The following is a 20,190-nucleotide window of genomic DNA, read 5'->3' as shown; positions in this document are numbered from 1 at the left end:
AGATAGAGAGTACCTGGTAAGGTAGGTTGGATTTCTGAATTCTTTGATTCCTGACTTCTGACTTTTATCAACAACATCGTTCGACAATTCCTTGCACAGACGCGCTTCATTGGGTGATAGGAATACTTCCGTTGTCGTAGCACACATATATATCTGACGTGTAAAGTCTCCCTTATCAGCGGGTTTTGTTGGCTCCACCGACGTCATAAGGTCGGTTCCGTTGTTATCAGTAAGTTAACAAAGTGTGACTCAAGAGTGACTTTGTAAAGTGAAAATGACCAGTTGCAAAGACACAGCGTGATTGATGGGTATGAGGTCAGAGATAAGGAGGAGGATTCCCACACTACGCAAACCATCGAGATATATATATATATGAGCGCATGCATTTTGTGGGGTTTCCATGTTGGCTTTACCTTTCACTTCGCATCAAGAAATACAAACAAAAACATACACAGAACTAGGCGAAACAACTTTCGATTTTAAAACAAGACAAGTAATATTGATTCTAGGAAAAATGTCTTCAGCTCTTAACGAGTGAGTGACATTCCTCTCATGGTTTTATCACTCGACATCCGACGGACAGTAGTCTGTATGAAATATGCTGATCTCTTTCGCCTGTAAAATAGTACTTCCGTTCACCCAACAGGTGCTCAAGGCGTAGCACCGGGTATCCAAAATGTGCGTTGAGCCCTTGTAATCCACTGTGACTCCCTGATACTACTAGATACATTTGTCTAACGAGTGGTATTCCAGGTATCAACCTCTTCTACCGCTCAATCCGACGATGTATTCGCGACAGGCGGTCAACTAAGTGGACATTCAGGTGTACCCACTGAAAGCGGTTACGAACACACCATCTCGAAAGATGCAAAGGATGTAGTGGAGGGTAAACCGGGTGTCATCGAATCTACCGAGTTGGCCCCGTTGGGTGATGAGAAGGTAGCTTCCGATCGTGAGTATCGTCCTCTCAGCGATCATGGGACAATTCAGATCCTCTAACCATCTACCAACCAAAGTCCCCATGCCCAATTTCCGCTTGCATCACAACCCAGAGCTGACTCTGCTTCATGACACGCTTCTGTAGCCGGTTTGATCTCCCAGGCTACTAGCCTAGCGAAAGATGCTTATAACGCTGTTGTCGGAGAGAAATAGATAACGAGAATCAAGAGCAAATCCAGATTGTAGCTTATAGTCGAATTACCGAGATGTATCTTAGACGAATGCAAATCAGCCACGATGCTGTATTTCCACATTGCATGAAGTGAAATTCCGCACTTTGAACTAAGCGGGATAAAAAGCAGATCATATGAGCAAGTCAAGGTCATAAGATCAGTTTGTGGGTGTACGACTACCACTACTCTGCATGAGGTTTCAGGCACTCCTGTCTGGATTGTTTCTCTTTGTGTGTATGAAGGTGTGGAATCAGATTCTTCATCCTTGGACTAGAATAGTCTTTCACACGATGAGTCAAGATGAGGTCACTCTGTAGCATGTCATATAGAATGGAATGGAAGAGTTCTGCACAACAGAGAAAGATGTATGTAGGCCATACGCAATAATGATCGTATATTCGCATACTCACAGCTGAGGATCCACTCTATGACTGAAGACTGATGATATATAATACTACTTGATGTGACGCTGTCCAGGTCATTTTCCTCTTTTGTTCCATATAGTTCAGACAAAATAACTGAATATATACTGCAATACTTAACAACTCACACTGACAATGTCTTCACCGCTTAACGAGCAAGCATCCCCAACATCTGATATTCTGTTCCATAAGCGACCGTCGACTGACTGGATCTGGTGACATAGTACTTCAATGCTTCCTACTGGTGCCCAAGGTTCTCAACCAGATATCGAAAATGTGAGCGAGACCCTACCTTACCTTGTCTCACGCTAACACCGTTTTCTGGTTTGGTTGCTAAGACATCAACCTCTTCGACCGGTCGAAGAGAAGATCAATTTGCTACCTCGGCCAATATGTCTGGTCATTCAGGTGCAGCCATGGAAAGCGGATACGACCGTACCCATAATAGTCATGGTCATAGACGCGAATATGATCATGAGCCTGGACAACCTCATAACCCATTTAAACACCCTCATGATTCCTGTGAGGCCGAACCTGGATTGATCGAATCGACCGATTTGGCTCCTTTAAACCATGAAGTTGTTGCTGCTGATCGTGAGTGAAACGGTACTCCTAATATCCCCATCTGAGCGATATCTTCCTCTGGTCGTACTGTGATTCATGATCATTCGGTGATTTCGGTATCGGCCATCACCCAAAACAATCAGATCTACCCGCTCCGTATTCGCTTCAACCAAAGATCATATAGACCTGCTGACCCCTTGTTAATGTATGATGATTCACAGACCCAATGAACAAAGGTCAACAACAATCGCAAACTTCCCGAATGAGCAAGAACATGTAATAGGAGTTCGGCAGATTACCCCTTACTTGTCCTAGTGCATCGATGTCTTCTGCTAGCAAATGAATGAAAGCAAATGGTAAAAGTAGTAACCAATCGTGTATCAGATTTATAGTATTTGATGGTTATAAGAAAATGAAATGAAAATGCACGTGTGTTCGATTTTGAAGTACAGTACTTTGTTGATCGCCGATCAGTCCGTCGATACTGTTGACTGAGCACACATGTAAAAGTTGGTCGGTGGTTGAGAGACAGAGTCAGAGTAAGAGTAAGAGTGGGAAGCGATGAAGAGAGTCATCCCCCGTTGCCTTAACTTATCGCTTTAGCTGGGTGTGGGTGTCAGGGCGCAAGCGATTAAGGGAACCGAATGATGGATGATGGATTTACGCTATAACCGGATCAAATATCCACCATCATCAAATGAGATGACATCAAAGGATTCACTGAACAAGAAGCCTGCACATTCAATTCAATTCAATTCGATACATACAATCAAGTCGATACATACGATCAAAAGCGAACACATAATCACTTATTAATATTCACAAATACAGACCTTCTTGATCATCACCTCAGGCTGGAATATATATAAAGAGCTGCTAACTTGATAATACATACATACGACCACCACATCGTCTCGACTCAACTTGATCAGTATGAGATCCCTTTGTCTACTTCTCGGAGTAGCTTCGGTCTTGCCTACCGTCTTATCATGGGGAGCAGCTGGTGAGTCGAAGAGCTATCTAGAATCCCTTCGGGTTCACTTATTTTCGGTAAATCAAATACTGATTGATTTGGTGCTCGAGTAGGCCATGAGATGGTAGCTACCATCGCTCAAATCCACTTACACCCATCTACCCGTCAGAAACTCTGCGACATCTTACCCGCCGAGGCGAACTGTCATCTAGCTCCTATAGCAGCTTGGGCTGATCAGGTTAGGAATAGGTATAGGAATACTGCGCCAATGCATTATATCAATGGTGAGTGTATCTAAATCGACATACGATTCACAAGTTGTAAACAATCCCATCACTCTAGTAAATCGGTCATCATACATCTACAGTCATTTTAGATACATATGTCGAACTCGATGCTAATGACCCTTTGGATCTTGGATAAAGGTATCGATGACTTCCCACCTGAACGATGTGTGTTTGGCGAACATGGATGGGCCAACGAAGATGTCAATGTAGTTACCGCGATTCAGAATTTCACAAGAATCATCATGGATGGTAAAGCCGGAAGAGACAGTGATATACCGTTGAGGTTCTTGGTTCATTTTCTAGGGGATATGCATCAACCTTTGCATCTGACGGGGAGAGATAAAGGTGGAAATGGAGGTGAGTATGGGGCTTTACATCTGAGATCTTTTCATATATCCCTTTTCGCACTTGCAAGGTATTTCTTTGTGGTTGAGATAATAAGCTGATGAATCTGAATGTGATTATAGCTCAATTCAGATTTGAAGGAAGACAACGAAAGTGAGTGTACAATGGCTCTCAGTCTCGTACTTTCCGATTTTATTTTAGATCAAACTAATTCATCTATTCACATTTACTCCATAGTCTTCATTCAGTTTGGGATGGTGGGATCATAACCAAGAATATAAGAGAGCTGTCCAATTACACCAGTCCTCTGCCAAGGTGAGTCTGTTCATGTTTATTTGTCACATCCGGTCATTCATACTGACTTCCTCTTTTGGTATTGATCTTAGCAAACAGATCGAGTCCAACCTCCTCGGAGCGATATTCGACCCCTACGTCAGGTGGATAGTCTGGGAAGGTATCCGAGAATGGTGGCGTCCAAACTTGGAATCATGGTTGGAATGTCCCCTCGAAGGAGATCCATTCCCCCATTCATCCCATACCGACATCCCACCTTCTACACCAGCACTGATCAAAGAATATTTCAGGACAGCTTCGTCGATCGTCCTATCCCTTCTTCCAGGATCTCTCTCTGCTCTGACAGAAGTGAGATACCCTATACCTACGAGGGAGACAGAAGGATTCGAAGATCAAGCTATAGCCTTACACCCCACCAACCTCAAACTCAAGGGTGTGAACCAGACTACTTTCCCAGCATGTCCTTATACTTGGTCTAAAGATGTTCATTCGCTGAATTGTCAGATTGCCTGGCCTAAGGAATATAAGAATAACGATCATCCACTCATCGAACTGGATACGGATAAATACCTAGGTGAAATTGGCAGACAGAAAGTGGTAGAGAGGCTGTTAGCGATGGCTGGGGTGAGGTTGGCGAAGATTTTGAATGAAGCGCTGGCGGAAGAAGGTCAGTTGGTGGGTAATGGACTGTATTTTGATTATTGAGTTGGTTATCTTCAGGCGTAGCTGTAGGACGGAGATCGTTCCTTGTCTGTTCTTGTCTTTTGTCTTTTGTCTAGTGGTAAGTGGTAAGAATGTAATGTCAGTCCGTAAATTTCCAGCCATATGTTCTGTTTGATGATGTATACAACATCAAGGTGACTTTTTCGTTTGTCATTTTCAATTCACAGGAGCCATCCATGTTTTCTTGACTGGATGAGAATCAACGTTTTCTCCGCTCTTGCTGATATATCAGCTGCATCCGTGGCACTGTCCAAATGTGTTCGGTCTCGAAGTTGTTTTCTTGGAAGCACACATTCTGTGAAATTGAGTCCCTTTTGCTCCTCGATGGGATAGGTTATCCGAATTAAGTGCATTAAGCTACAGGTTGTAAAATGACAGCATGGATCCATGCCATGAATCACCTCGGCGTCCCCCGCTGACTTGTGCCTAACATGCGGTAGTAACGTGGTGAAACTGCCAATTTCCCAAAAAGGATACCTCGTATTTCGTTATCACAAGAAGTTGAGCTTACTCAGCACCTTTGTTTTTCCTTTGTTTTTGGGCAAACTTCAGCGTGTATACCTGTGCGGTTACTCATTGCGGTGAACGGGCAAGTCACGATTAGACTCATGGTACGAAATCTTAAAATTGGTAGTATACAACATTACAAACCCATATGGGTCTCATCCACTCAATTTTGTAATACGTACTCGGACTCGGTCATGTCACATTCCATCATACACTTACTGTCATTAGATAGAACATTTCTGGATCTCTCACTTCCACTCGCAATCTCAACCTTCGTCATTCCTCATCCTAACATACATACTGTATAGATCCAAGTACAGATTCAAAAGAAAGCATCCGAAACCCATCGGGGATCACCATACAAAGTCTGGAACGGGAACTCGTCTACACTTTTCCTCTTTTGGCGCTTTCGCTTTCGATTTCGCCACCTCGAGTCGATCACATCCACTCTGTCACACGTTCATTCGCCCAACTTTTTGGTTATCATCAATAGCACAGACATCGTATCATTCACTCATTTCATCTAGTCAACTGCTGCTTCATCACTGCACATCAATCTAAAGTCATTGTGAACAGTCATTCACTGTGAACGCTTCTCAGCTATCATATGACCACTGATCGGTGATCATTGTACAATCCAGTCTTCAACCTTCATTGACTGTGCATCGCGTCATCGTCAATATACTTCCACTCACTACACGGCACTTCGCAAACTCCTTGCTCCCATCTGATATAGTATTACAATACCTGCAGCAACAATGGAGAGCGTCTTATCACCCAACACTTTCGCGTTCCTCAACTACCTCGACACCTTCTCGGCCGACAATTCGTCCACAGCTGGTAAAGATGCATTAGCCAACCCTACCTCCCTTCCACCTTCGGCGTTCTTTAACAACATGCCTGTACCGGGAAGGGATACGCCCGAGGATACCCCGCCATCAGCGAAGGAACCTTCAGCCTCGCCAGATAAGCACGACAGACCGTTATCCCTAACTGACGAGTCGGACGAAGAAGACAGTCCAGCGAGGGAATTGAACAGTAATAGAAGAGTCAGTGGATCAGGTGCGAATAAGAGAAAGGTCGGACTAACCACGAGGAATAGGAACAACTCAATCGAAGACGATGATGAGGAAGGTAAGTTGTGTTCTTCATTTGGCTTCACGTGCATCTTTTGTAAGTATGACAGTAATCTCATGTTGACATCTTCGATCCGGTAGATTCCGATTCAGAAGTTTCCGGACACGAGGACAAGAGGATGCACAACAACGATAAACCCACCAAGTCCTCAGGAAAGAAAGGTGGACGGAAGTCGAATGGTGGAGAAGGTAAAGAACCGAATAAAGCTGCGAAAAGAAAAGAGCAGAATAGAGCTGCTCAGAAAGCTTTTAGGGAAAGACGTGAGGCGAAGGTGAAAGATGTGAGCGCATCATTCACATCATTCCTATTCACCTCATGCTGATGTGACCATCGCGCTCGTCCCATAGCTTGAAGCGAAGGTTGCCGAACTGGAAGCTAAATCGTACGGAGCATCGGTCGAGAACGAAAACCTCCGAGGTATCTTGAAGCGATTACAAGAAGAGAATATCTCGCTCAAACAATCCGCATTCACCTTCTCGATGCCTGTCAATGGTAGTAGCAGCACAGCCAACAACAGCAACAGCAATAGCACTTCGCCATTCGCCATACCCCGACCTCAAACTGCTAAACCGCCTACCCCACCCCTCAGCTCAGTTGACGATGGTCTGAAGAGCATCAATGATGTCACTGCTCCTCAACACAACAACAATGGTCGATACGTTGATTCGCCAGAATCGTTGGTCTCGATGAACAGCAATAACGGCAACACTACCGATAGCAGTAGCCAACAGCAGCAGCCTCAAGCTGATCTGCTACAATCGAACGCTTTCAACGCGTTCTTGTTTGGTAATAACACCAACGCCAACACCACTACCGACAACAACATCAATCGACCTAACGCTAATCCAGTCCAGTCTCGAAGCGACTCACTTTCAAGCACCCAACTTCAGTCATTCGGCACAAGCTCCAGCTCTTCAGTAGCTCCTTCATCGCCCTCCAATCAATCTGATATCAACGCGTTATGGGCTTCTCTATACCCTCAAGGTGTTGAAGCATTGTTGCAAGATCAGTCTCAAGGAAACAAGAATGATAACAACCAACAAGTTGCATCCGCATTGTATGGCAATAACGTTAACCCTACTCCATTCACCATGCTTAACTCTCAACCTGCTTTGATGTCATTCGCCGATGCTGGTGAATCCATGTGGGACCCTCTCGGGCTTCTCGGCGCCAATCCTGTTAATAGTTTGCCTCAAGCTACTCAGGCATCACAACAGCAGCAGCAGCAGCAGCAGCTCCCTCAAGCTCAGGTCCAGCCCGTCCAATCTGTTCAACCCGTTCAAAGTCAACCTCAAGTCAACGACTTCAACAGGTTTGCATTCCGAGATCCGACTTCTGAAGTCGCAGCTGTGACCGATCCCATGAACAACTGGAATGAAATCACCGATAACAGCGTCAATGAATTTTTGGCTTCTTTGACTGGAAGTAGAAACAATAACAACAATTTGGATACAGACATGAATCAAGATGACGCTTTCAACGCGCAATTGCAACAGATATTCGGTGGTAATTCACCATCGCAATTGTTCAACCTTACCAACTCGGCTCAACCATCTTCGTCTGGCGGCAATAATCCATTCAGCCCGACCAACTACCTGAACATGTCACCTTCACCTTTACAATCGCAATCTCAATCACAACCAGAGTCCAACGCCCAATCGCCTCAATCAAGTGTATCTGTCAACGATCGATCATCTTACGATTCACCACAATCTGTCACCTCTTCATCCGCCTCGTCGCATCCTTCAACGTCCAGTGCATCGGCTGCACCTGTGCAAGCTCACGCTTCCTCATTCGCAAGCTGTATGATGGGCGGTAATAAATCGTTATCACCCGGTATCAGTACATTCGGTCCACCGAAAACCGCTGCGGAGATAGTACATGTAGTAGATACCGATGGGAAGATCGTCAAACCCAGTGATCTGTGGTTGAGATTCGGCATGAAACATGATGTGAGTGTACTTGCAGTCCATCAATATATAGCGGCTGTTTTGCTGATTCTGGCATTGGATATGATAGCACGTTGTCGACCACTTGATGATAGATGATCTATGTGATCAAATGCGATCTAAAGCAACATGTAACGATAGTGAGTTGACTTATGATTCACCCACTTTGTACATGTTCTGACTGTATCGGTCAATGTGCTAGGTACGGGACGTATGGAAATAACGGTTAAAGATGCGGAACAGATGTTCAAGTGGGAAGGAGGAAATGATCATCAAGCTAGAATAGAGAGAATGAAGAATCGTGTGACGAATGATTAGTCAACCACTTAGCACAAAAGAATGAGAAAAAAAAAAGGAAAACCCAAAAATGGCAAAAGTACAAAACGAAAGCGTTCAATCACTTTGCCGTTATAGATGGACAGATAGCTTTCTGGGTTCACATGATTCTATGTTTTATTGTACAATATATTCGATCTTTGTCCCTTCTCAACTACATATCTTATACTTGGGTTGATTGTACCAGCTTTGTACATCTTTGAGATCGAATGCTATATCGTGTCTTATCAGGTAGACTCTCCTCCGGATGTACGCGGATGTACGTATAGATTTGCTCATCCCTTTTTGGGATAGGAAGAAGGCAAGTGGAGGAAGAAGACCATGAGACTAAGCCGTGCTTGTGTAAATTGCTATACTACTGTACTGTGATACGACATGTGAATGTGGCACTGACCAAGGATTGATGGGATGGGATGATGGTGAGGTAAATCACAGTGGGTCCGTGCGTTTGATGAGATATGATGATGACGTGTGGGACGACAGTCGAGTCAACCGAGATACCACCACAATCATCTTGCTTGGTTCTTCCTCTTCCCTTCCTTCCTGATCGAACCCTCTCACGAATACTTCACATCGTCTAGACGAGACAACCCCTCTAACCTACTGTACCTCCAGGTGATACCTGGTATCTGGTACTACGCCATCCATCACCATGGCAGACTGTCCAGCCCAACTCAGACCTATCGTCCCCTCATCCACCTCTCATCCTGCCCCGCTAGGCGAGTCTGATATCAACCTCTGCCAACACGATCCGAAAGATATGATTCTTGATATCAACTCGATGAACCCTCCTCCTCTTTCGCCGGAGGTCGCTCATACCGACAAGCCTACGACAGGAGAAACCAAGTCGACGAAAGTGTACGAGAATCCCAAAGAAGATCAAGATACATCTTCACCCTTATCCGAAATCAATGAAGATCTCGCCCATCTCGCTCCTCCACAGATCTTCCATCCTATCACAAGCGATATGATCCGTCTTCCCCGTATTGCCGATATTAGTCAAATTCAAAAACCTCAAACTCGACCTGAAAGCCAAAGAGATAAGGAAAACCAACCTTACCAATCTTCTTTGACCTCTCAACAAACCAAAAATGGCGGTGTACAATCCAATCTTATCTTTCCCCACCTTCAGAATTCCCTTGTGGCTGGTGGCTCTTCGTCGACTCTCGCCCCAGACAAAGTCACTTTCGCATCTAGCGTACAAGCTGGCTTGAACGGTAAGAAGATCTTCGTCAGAGAGCGATCTCGAACCTCTCTTGGAGTTGTGGTGAAAGGAGAGAAGTCCTGCTTGGATTGGCCCTGGAAAGATGACGAGGAGGATGAGGTGGTTGACGACGGCCAAGGTAAAACAGGTGAAGACGATCGATCGTTGTTTTCAGCTTATCTCACGTCAGCGCAAAATTCACAGGAGGTAGGTGAAGCTGATTCATCGGAAAAGGTGAAAGAAGTCGTCGACGGTGCTCAATCCTCGCCACCACCAGCAGAAGAAGGTGGTCAAATTGCTGCTACCATGGCGGAAATTGACAAGAAAGGGACCGAAGGAGCTCCTCGAAATGTTCCTTATATGACGACCGGTACAATCAGTACTCTACCTCTCCCAGCACCACCCATTAGAACGTCGATTCTTACAAGACTTGCGATGCCACGGTCAAATAGTGTACCTACCACTGATCTCATCAGACATCATATCATCAAAGATAATCCATCCACTGCACCAGCACATCACGTCAGCTTACCCTCAACTAAAATGATTATCCACCCGAAACCCGTCGTACTGCCCGATAGTCATGTTCAAGCATGTTCATCTTCCAATCAGCCCACAAGATCAACTGCAGCAGCTTGGGCACATTCCATCGGGGTTTCTGCTACCACGGAGGCATCATCCTCCACTCAGCAGCTGCCACTCCCTCAACAAGGTTATCAATTTCCCATCCCTCCGCCAGCCGCTGCTCAGGAGAACGAGGGAGACCGAGAACCTCAAGTTATCATTCTTCGAAGACTCCTTCAAGCGAAGGAGATCATCGAGTCGCTTCAAGATAGGGTGAGAGAGGTGGAGATGGAAAGAGATTGGAGTTGGGCGAGTTTGTTCTGGACTAACAATGTGAGCAAACGCCTTTCCCTGCCTTGCTGTGGCGGTGAAGCAAAATCAAGCCACATGCTAATAATTCCTGAGTCGCTAGGTTGCCGACAAGCTCGTTCCTCAACATCTGTTTTGGCATATCTCCAACATATTCGCCAAGTTGTGCGGAAGATACATCGATGGTCCACCAACCATGACTACTGGCAACTTAAAACCACTTTCACCCTCAATCTATACGTTACTCCACGAGCTCGCCAGCGCCGTCGGCAGTCCTCCACCAAGCCTTCACCCCTTGGCTACATGTCCAACGTTGGAATCCATCTTTTACAGAAGTCTCAGAGTCCTCATGAGGGATTACGATCCGCTCACACCCGTGAGATTCGATAATCAAGATTTGAATGAGGAACAAGAGGTGACTATACCAGTTGATAAACCGATAGAATACTTCCAGCCTCCAGATGTCCTGTGGACATTCGTTCATATTGGTGAACCAAACCTTTATATCCCTTTGCTGAACGCTATCAAAACTTCCCTTTGGGCTTGTCCTGACACAAGAAGGGGAATTAGCTTGTTATTGCTTTTAGGGAGATTGCAAGGCGGGAAGATGTCTTTGGGCGTACGTAACAGACCTTGGGCGAGAAATTTAGGTTTGTACTTGGAACAAAATGGATGTAGTTTACCTTCCTCGCCTTCTCCGGACTCCACCACCACTACCACTGCAACTAAACCATTTAGACCGGTGTTTGGGAAAGTCGATGAAGAAGAGATCAAAGGAGCTATGAAATTCGTTCGACAAACGAGGATTCAGGAGAATGAGAAAAGGAAGAATGAACAGAGGATGGTATATCAAGTAGGGGAAATTGGGAATAAGAGGAAGAGCGATGTGGGTGTGATTCAAAACAAGGGGAAAGGCAAGGGAAAGGGAAAAGCGAAACAATCGGAAGAGGATGAAGATGAGGATTATAATGCAGCTGTAGAGGGTTCGAAGTCGAAAAGTAAAAGAAGAAAATTGTGATCTTCATCATCATATACCTCGTGCGGCATCACAACCAGGCGATACGAGAGCATTTGTCCATATGTATTATTAGCACTTATGGCGTTACAGAAGGAGTTCATTTCTGTATTTACCTCATCATTTTCATTTTTTCTGAATTCATTTAAATTTATACCCAGCATTTTGACGATTATGATTTTGGTTTTACAGTAACATGATCTCCTTTCCTGAACAATCATCGTTCACGTTCGTGTTTCCTTCTTTTCTCGATGTTGCATTGTATTTCGATTTCAACGACAAGTTCAAAAGTTTATAGTCTAAAAGATCCCAAGGAACCAAGCGAGATGTATGAACAGATGTTACATGTCCAATAGCATCTTCGTGCATCATAGAGGACTTAAGTTACAATGGTGATTTGCCGTGTTGTATATGCTGCACTGGATTGTTGTACTACAATTCCAATCTTCAATCTTGAATGCGTTGTACAAGACAGCAAGAAGGCAAGAAGCAAATGAACCGAGATATTTACTCATGCAGGGTAAAAGTGATAATTTGTCAATCTGTGTATACAGGATAAATCAAGAAATGAAATACTAATATTGCATGCTTGAGTATCATGATACAATATCAACGGTATTGCAAGTGCAAGTTCAAGATAAGATGTTTTGGATGTATTGCCTAAATGTACAGTACGATTTAAGAGAATCCTAAATTGGCTAATCTCTTCAAAACTTTACCACCGACCGTACCTCCTCCACTAGGTTCGAGTAATTGAGATCGTTCCCATAGTCCCTATATTGAACATCAGTTTTAAATAATTATATCAGCGTCGCTTTCAAAATCTAAATCAAGAAAAGTAATACGTATGGTGTGCAGTATATATGTAGGATAGGTAGATATGATCAAGACTCACATCTTCATTGGTAATAATCGTTGTATCTTCTATAATCCTCCTAAACGAATCAACCACTTCTCCTCTAACGATCGGTCCTCTAACCTGACATTCTAAAATGATATTCAAAATTTCACCCATCTTGTAAAATTTATCCCATTGAATCTCAACTTTATCCTTATCTATCCTCGTATGAATTTTCGTTCCGTACTGTTTAACCACTTCTACCACCCTCTTATCTTCTTTTCTGACATTTTGTAATCTGTTGACCAATCCTAGGATATTGGTCAACAAAGGGATGGAAGCTCTTCCATTTGATATATCAGCTTGTAACGCCCTTCTGTAATGGACATATCCACCTCTTGGATCCATCAATTTCAAATGAGATTGATAATCTTTTTCTAACGAAGGTGAAATAGCCACTAGTGATTGAGTGATAGACAGACGGTGAACACTCGTTTCCCTCATTCCTGATATGACCGCATAGAGGGAATCGTAATTGTTCAAACGACGAAGTTGATGAGCAATCATGATGAATCGCTCGATTGTACGTGCTCGATGTTTCGGTTTAGGATGAGAGAGGATTATGGTAGATACCCTATATCATACGAAAAGCAAACTTAGTATTACATTCTACAGTTCCATTCGAGATATATTGTAGAACTTCGAACTTACCATCTAGATATATGATTGAAGAACATTATGGCTTCACCTACCGGTCCATCAGTCTCTTTCCCGAGATCATGTCGAAGTACATCTCTAGGCTATAATGAAAGTCAATCAAGCGATTAGTCAACCCGCATTCTTGGTATCATTAAAATTACTTACTCTGATGGCAGTAAATAAAGCCCACTGCATCTTGGTCAACTCGACAGCAAAACTTCTAGGATCCATATTCACCACCACGTTAAACGCCTGCGCCCATTTATGAAATCCCATCTCATCCGTTGAATGAGTATGCGAGTTGATTCTGAAGTCTTTCGGGTTACTCCCACCATCAGAGTTGGTATTGGATTTACTGTTCTCCATAGGCAAACTAGAAGTCGATACTGATCTGGTCGAAGTCGAATGATGGTTAGGTACATCATGCGTATCTTTTGAAAAAGGGGTATCGGGAGGTTCATCTTCCAGCAATATACCTTTCTCTAAATACGAATTCGTGAATTCGTATAATACCTCTGTATCAATCACTAATTCCGTATTGGTAGAACCCGAAAGTCTCGATGCGGATGATTTCGCATTGGCATTGGTATTTTGTACTGACCACGATTGATCCAGATCTACCACTTCAGATAAGGAATGTTCAACCATTATGAGTTCTCCTGTCAGATGAGCCATGAATGTATGGTGTAAGATGAATGCAAGTATCTCTTTGAATATGCTCTGCGTGGAAGAGTCCTGTAAATCTCCTGGATAACGGGTTGTCCAATCTACCAGAGCTCCAGTCATCCTGAATTGCCAGCGTCAGCAAATCCTCTCCTTTGATCATACTTCCACTCACTTCATCATTGTCCAATTTTTCACATCCCTCGATACTTCATACCCTTCCACCTCTTTCAGCCGAACTAGGAACTCCTGCATCACATCCTTAGGTTCCATGAAACGGCGAAAGGTCATTGCGAAAGATCGTACGAATGGTTCATCTTGGATACAGAAAACGTCAGGTTGATTGCCATCAGTTTTGTAGGTGACATGACATACCTTGTGACGATACTATAGCTGCAAACAGTCGATTCAGCAGGTCCTCAGCAGTTAACCATATTGGCGCGTCTCTGGTATGGTTTGCGGAACATATCAGCATCTGTCACGAAATGAGAGCACATGACAAGGGATTAATCACTCAATACTCACAGTTGTACTCCGCTTTGCGTTATCACCCTTTCCTGCACTTCACCTTTCTTGCCTTCTCCATTCGTTGTAGGTTCAGATTTGATTACTTGCTTTTCTGTCTTATCCTTATTGTCCTGTTCTATGTCTAAGCTAGAGCGGGCAGGAGGTGGCGGTGGTCCTTTCGTCACCCAGCTGAAGCTACTTCCACTTGATCTATGATCCGACATTCCATCTTGATCCCGATCGGCAGGAGTCATGTTAAATCCTCCTCGTTGATGCCACATCAATTTGGTATTTTCCGAAGAAGATGCATCACTATCTATAGGTGAGGACAGTGCTTCCAATGTTGCAGATGCTAATGCAGGTGAAGGTGGTGGATGTTGGGGAATCGTAAGCGTAGTAGCATTCAATTTACGTTGTTGTCGACCTGATAGGAAATAGCAGTGTTTTTCAATTTAGTGTGATTTATCTCATAACGACGCACCGCACGGTCGTCAAGGGATCAAAGGGGAGACCGAACTAGTCAAGACTTACGCTGTCGCTGTTCCAACTTATATATAAGCCATCTAAGTGCATTGCGCATCTTGGATTTGCCTTCTGATGTCTGCGTTGTAACTTCTATCAAACCGACATTGAAAGGTTCACCAATCGAATTACCATGATGGGCATCCACCTCTAATTGTATATCTGGATCGGATTTACATGCTAAGATAATAATGGGGATGCCTGATGGTGATAATCGTTCTGGATTTGGAGTGAGACACAAAGATCAGTGATTGATCAAGATCGCTATCATCCTCGTGTTATTTTTGGTTGATCAAACTTTAAGATGTTTGATCCGCCACTAGCCAATCAACCCATCAATTTGACTCACCTAAAGCTTCGCTGATCCCAGACAACGTGTCGCTCCGACTTGCATCATAACAGAATATCACACCAGCTACGTCCGGTACACCTTCTGGCCAAACCTGATCTCGGTTCGATGTAGGTGCAAGGTTGAGAGCGTGCATGTTCATCTCTAGAAATTCAACTTTCCAAGGTTGTTTTAATTTACCACCAGGCTGTATCTGTGAATAACACGAAATGACTACAGGTATCATAAGAACATTTAGCAAGTTCGGGGTTGATTTCATACATAATTCGAGGTTCACTCACTTGTATGTCCACCAGCCGAATGTGTTTTCAAAGGATGAGACATCCCCCACGTCCTCAACGCACGAGCTATCACAGTCGTCTTCCCGACCTTTTCATGGCCCAGTACAGCTATTGCATAATCCGCATTGACAGGTGATAATGTCTGCAACAACTCCTATAAGCTTGATAAAAGTTTCGGAACAATATTATATGACCTACCGATGATCCACTCAAATCAGGCTTTGGAGTTTGATCCATGTCTTTCTCTTCTCCTTCTTCCTGCGTTTCATCTAATGAAATCTGTTTAGATAAAGTCGATCTCCTTGTCCTCAACTTCCTCGTCCCGCTCCCACTCCCACTCCCACTTCCGCTCGAATTATCATTCAGATCCTGATATTCTGCTGGAGGGAACCTTGCGCTTGAAGGTGAAGATTTGGATGAAGTGGATTCGGGATAATCCATCATAGCCGATCTCATTTTCTTCATAGCTTCTTGATCCATCGTAGACAGCTTCAAACGGGCAGATTGTAAGAGGGATGCTTGTTCTGGTCCTTGACCTTGCCCATGTGATGAAGATGCGGTTGTGGGCGGTGTCATTGAATCAATTGATGATGAATTGACGAGACGACTGCGTGAGGTGCTACTTCCCGACATTGACATGTTGATGGGCTTACACCTAGTTCCAGTCTAACTACAAGGGGGAAGAGCTAACGGGATGGTATGACTGAGGAAATAAGAAGTGGACGAGGAGTTGAGGAAGAATGACTGAGGGCTTGACACACCGAGAAGGACGGTTCCTGTTGTGTGTATAAAAAGCTGAACAGATGTCTGAGCGTGAAGGATCCCGGATCGTTATCACCGAAATGCAGTTGAAATGTCTAGCAAGTATTGAGATTCATATCAGCCTTCCGAGCCATGGCATGCAGTCTTACATCCACAAAAAAATCAAGAGCTGGAGGGAGACAGACTCGATCGTGTACCACCACAAACCGAAGGGATCGACCGGCACTTCCTGTCCTTTTCCCATTAAAACGGGATGATCCGGAAGTGGTGTCTTAGGGTATATGAGATGAGATATGCACGGGAAATGGGACTTACCTTTAGAGCTCTCTGTACTATACCCCATGAATATCCTTGATGCACGAGTAGTATCTATAATGTCTCGGCGATGTTGACAGCTTTTCAGCGAGGTATTTTCGGTATTTATACTGATACGATTCGTTATGATGCCGTTATCGTTATATACCGTACGTCAAAGGTCAATGAAGGGGGGAAAGGAGGTACGAGATGATTGAAAAGTGTTTGATCGACGATTGACGAGAATGAAATCGAGGTTGTGATTGTGAACAGGAAGTGATGGGTTGATTTGGGCGTTGCAAGGGTAAAAGGTTGGATTAGTGTAGGGATGAATCGGAATGATGAGGACTGACAGTATTGTTCATCAGCTCAGATTCCATTGACATCTCAACGATACCAACAATAGAAAGAGGGAGTTGTGAATATAGGAGAAGATCTCTTTTGTTGTTTCCAAGTGAATAAGCTTTACGCCCGCTGTGGTCCAACGATCCGTAGATCGTCCTAGTCATATCTGACGTGTGATTCATGATCTCATCCCCAAGCACCTCTTCTTTACCATGTGCATTATCTCCCATCCGACCGAGAGATCTGCACGCTATGTGATGCATGGCACAATAGGCGAAGCTACAGTTGCTTAGACTGGACTTGCTACTCACCTAATTAAGTCGATTTTTTGTTGTTCGGCCCAAAGGGATGTAGCTTGAGGAGTGTGAACGCGCTTAGACCGTCATTATCACTATCCCAATACCATTACTGCACATCATATTCCCTTGTGTGATATCTTGCCCTGTTGCTGGCCTGTAACATCTATGATTTCGTACGTATGTGCAAATTGTTGAGAAGGATTCCATGGCCCCCATGACCTTGTTTTATGGCATTGCTCGATGCTCTCAAATCCTCAAAAAGATGGGATGTGTACAACCTTATTTACGCTTGGACCTCCTCCACCGTTGACACGTGGTTCGAAGATATCTGTCTGTCATGTCCTTACCCCTTTTTCGCTTCTGAGGAAATGTTGATCATGAATGACATGCAAACATAACATACATCACTCATTGTACAACCCGGCCTGGTCAATCGTATCACCGAACATGCTCGGACTTCACCCTCGCTCACTACTCCGTCGTCGTCCAGTGACCTTTCATGGACCTACCCCTTCGGCTAGTTTTCCCAGGACATACCGCGCAAATAGCACATTCATTCCATTCTCAGAGTTCAAACCACCTCCTATCCGCCAGCGGCTCAAGCCATTAATCCCATTCTTCATTTATTGGAGTATAATCACATCTCTGGCTGTACATCTGCTACGTATACGGATAAGCTCAAAAGAAGAATTGGACAAGCAAAAGGCAAAGATCACCGTTTTATCTGATCTGGTAGAACAGTTACGCAATGGAAAAATAATAGGGGAAGATGATATACAAAGGGAATTAGAGATGGTCGGTCTGAGGGAACGAACGGTGTTATCACAGAAGGTAGAAGTGGAAGATACCAAAGATGTAAGATGGACGGAAGTGTTATTTGGGAAAAAGAGACAGATAAAAGACGAGGTTGAAGAGGATGAACAAAGCTTGGAGGAGTTAGTACAAGGTGAGTAAGAATCTCTCTCCATCAGCTAGCTGCTCCATAGATTGTGCTCCCATACCATAGTCATACTAATCTTTTTGTGCTTACCATCTGTTACAGCTGTAAACGAAGCATCCCAACCTACTTCTTCCCCAATAACACTCATACCGACCACCCCAAATATCACTGTTCCGGAAAGATCGGGACAGGTCAAGAGAGCACCCTCGTCGAGCGTATATATGTGATTTTGTCAAACCAAGTTTCTCATCAGTCATGACAAAACCTCATAGATATTCCAATGTACTTTATACTGATATGCCATGCTTACTTGACGACTAGAAGACTGATTGGATCGATTGTCTTGTTAAATTCAGCACGCAGTCGATCACATGCTCCTCTGGAAAGTTGATCCGTGCTGATCATATGCATAAGTCAATCAATGACCATCATCAACCCCTTTTCCACCATCAACGGAGTCCCGACTTTCTCAAAAGCCAAGCTAGGGTCTTCATTATGGTTACCATCAATACAATCAATACAAATGCTTCCGCATGAATACCCAGGCGGTATAAACCCGAAATACTTAAATACTTAATGACCTTCGGGCGTAGTCAGAGCCTATCGGATTAAAGCCCCACTCCACCCAATTATGGAGTGTCGACTTCTGGGCGTAACAGCTGTCAGATTGATACATCCAATATACCTCGCCTAAACCCTGGGGCAGTTAAACGAGATCATAGTCAAGTCACGCAGGAAATCCAGATAAAAGACTCGTGCGCCCCAAACCAGTGTCATCGTCATCGCTGATGCTGATGCCGATGATGGAACCTGTTTCACCCCATGAATACTATCCTAAAAACCGAACATCTCTCGGTGAGGCCATTGATTGACTTCGATCATTTTTTACTTGATCATCACATCACGAGATGCGATGCTTGTACGTAGGCATTGGCATTACCGCCGGCGGTATACGTACCGGATCCGTGGTCACTCTGCGGAATGAACGGCGATGCTCACGAGCAAAGTGCTGTGAACTCGCACATGGGACAAAATAGATCTCGTCGTTGAGTGGATCCTACGAGTAGAGCAAAAGAGTCAACAGACGAACCAAAACAAGATCTACAATTGATCTCAGACTCAGGCGCAATTAGTTAGCTTTCACACTAGTGTCAATACTAGCCATGTTGACTTGGTAACCATCAAATCATGACGATCCATTTACAATCATCATCATTCAAGATGGACTCCCGGAGGCAATTGGTTTGATGACGTGGGGACCGGTGAAGATACCGCCGGTAGCATTGATCATCTGATCATTGATGATTGATTGTTATACACAATGACTAAAATAGTACCCTTCCTTTCGTTGATGGATGAGTGATGGTTGATGAAACGGCATTCCCGCTAGTTTCTTTCTTTTTTTCCAATCATGATCACACGCTTTGATCACTTGCCATATACAGTAGTCAAAGGATGTTTCCACTAATTGAGGACCCTTTTGATGGGATACATCAAACATCATACAACATACCTGATTCCAGACTTTTCGCTGCATCTATCCCGCAGTCACCATGGTATCAGGTAGAAGAGGGGAAGCGGCATTTTCATTGTTTGTTGGTCAATGCGAGTATAACCATGGTGCTAAAAATAATTAAACATGTTTCGTCCTCCTTTCGCAACAGGAGAACGATGGAAAAAATGATCTGAGACCTTTTAGGGTGAGGTACGGCATGAATACCTTTTGAAAGGGAGTTGACTTATCGAGTAATTGTGGAGATAAGGATCAAGGTAGGATACAAGATACAAGATACAAGATATATAAGGAAGTGATCCCTTTCATTTTTTGCTCGTCGTCAAGTCTACCTTCCTTCATCTCGCAGATCAACCAACTTGAACAAATCACTTGCC

The 20,190-nt window shown here is 44.0% G+C and overlaps 7 protein-coding genes across 7 annotated transcripts; 6 read left to right on the top strand and 1 right to left on the bottom strand.

Moving 5' to 3' along the window:
- Positions 1 to 514: 514 nt before the first annotated feature.
- On the top strand, positions 515 to 1,152 carry I203_104169 (uncharacterized protein; the record flags this gene model as incomplete). Its single annotated transcript, XM_019144237.1, has 4 exons — positions 515 to 534; positions 627 to 678; positions 754 to 952; positions 1,085 to 1,152. The coding sequence occupies 4 exons, from the start codon at positions 515 to 517 to the stop codon at positions 1,150 to 1,152; spliced, it is 339 nt and encodes a 112-aa protein (XP_019007286.1).
- Positions 1,153 to 1,825: 673 nt separating this feature from the next.
- On the top strand, positions 1,826 to 2,438 carry I203_104168 (uncharacterized protein; the record flags this gene model as incomplete). The annotated part of the gene is made up of 3 exons (XM_019144238.1): positions 1,826 to 1,870; positions 1,933 to 2,188; positions 2,380 to 2,438. The coding sequence occupies 3 exons, from the start codon at positions 1,826 to 1,828 to the stop codon at positions 2,436 to 2,438; spliced, it is 360 nt and encodes a 119-aa protein (XP_019007287.1).
- A 653-nt stretch (positions 2,439 to 3,091) lies between these two features.
- On the top strand, positions 3,092 to 4,762 carry I203_104167 (uncharacterized protein; the record flags this gene model as incomplete). Its single annotated transcript, XM_019144239.1, has 6 exons — positions 3,092 to 3,161; positions 3,245 to 3,415; positions 3,557 to 3,775; positions 3,886 to 3,916; positions 4,001 to 4,078; positions 4,150 to 4,762. 6 exons carry the CDS (start codon positions 3,092 to 3,094, stop codon positions 4,760 to 4,762), a joined length of 1,182 nt encoding a protein of 393 aa, XP_019007288.1.
- Positions 4,763 to 6,045: 1,283 nt separating this feature from the next.
- I203_104166 (uncharacterized protein) lies at positions 6,046 to 8,691 on the top strand (the record flags this gene model as incomplete). The annotated part of the gene is made up of 5 exons (XM_019144240.1): positions 6,046 to 6,421; positions 6,505 to 6,704; positions 6,772 to 8,376; positions 8,444 to 8,513; positions 8,576 to 8,691. The coding sequence occupies 5 exons, from the start codon at positions 6,046 to 6,048 to the stop codon at positions 8,689 to 8,691; spliced, it is 2,367 nt and encodes a 788-aa protein (XP_019007289.1).
- A 670-nt stretch (positions 8,692 to 9,361) lies between these two features.
- Positions 9,362 to 11,804, top strand: I203_104165 (uncharacterized protein; the record flags this gene model as incomplete). The annotated part of the gene is made up of 2 exons (XM_019144241.1): positions 9,362 to 10,810; positions 10,890 to 11,804. The coding sequence occupies 2 exons, from the start codon at positions 9,362 to 9,364 to the stop codon at positions 11,802 to 11,804; spliced, it is 2,364 nt and encodes a 787-aa protein (XP_019007290.1).
- A 675-nt stretch (positions 11,805 to 12,479) lies between these two features.
- Positions 12,480 to 16,236, bottom strand: I203_104164 (uncharacterized protein; the record flags this gene model as incomplete). The annotated part of the gene is made up of 12 exons (XM_065517477.1): positions 12,480 to 12,575; positions 12,697 to 12,852; positions 12,904 to 13,273; positions 13,351 to 13,439; positions 13,504 to 14,125; positions 14,177 to 14,318; positions 14,377 to 14,447; positions 14,527 to 14,932; positions 15,040 to 15,249; positions 15,380 to 15,592; positions 15,661 to 15,802; positions 15,859 to 16,236. The coding sequence occupies 12 exons, from the start codon at positions 16,234 to 16,236 to the stop codon at positions 12,480 to 12,482; spliced, it is 2,895 nt and encodes a 964-aa protein (XP_065374295.1).
- A 1,571-nt stretch (positions 16,237 to 17,807) lies between these two features.
- Positions 17,808 to 18,527, top strand: I203_104163 (uncharacterized protein; the record flags this gene model as incomplete). Its single annotated transcript, XM_019144243.1, has 2 exons — positions 17,808 to 18,306; positions 18,403 to 18,527. The coding sequence occupies 2 exons, from the start codon at positions 17,808 to 17,810 to the stop codon at positions 18,525 to 18,527; spliced, it is 624 nt and encodes a 207-aa protein (XP_019007292.1).
- Between the last annotated feature and the right edge of the window lie 1,663 nt (positions 18,528 to 20,190).

The sequence above is a fragment of the Kwoniella mangroviensis genome, assembly GCF_000507465.2.
Source record: "Kwoniella mangroviensis CBS 8507 chromosome 1 map unlocalized Ctg01, whole genome shotgun sequence".
Lineage (NCBI taxonomy): Eukaryota > Fungi > Basidiomycota > Tremellomycetes > Tremellales > Cryptococcaceae > Kwoniella > Kwoniella mangrovensis.
This window is presented reverse-complemented; position numbering and strand designations above follow the sequence as displayed.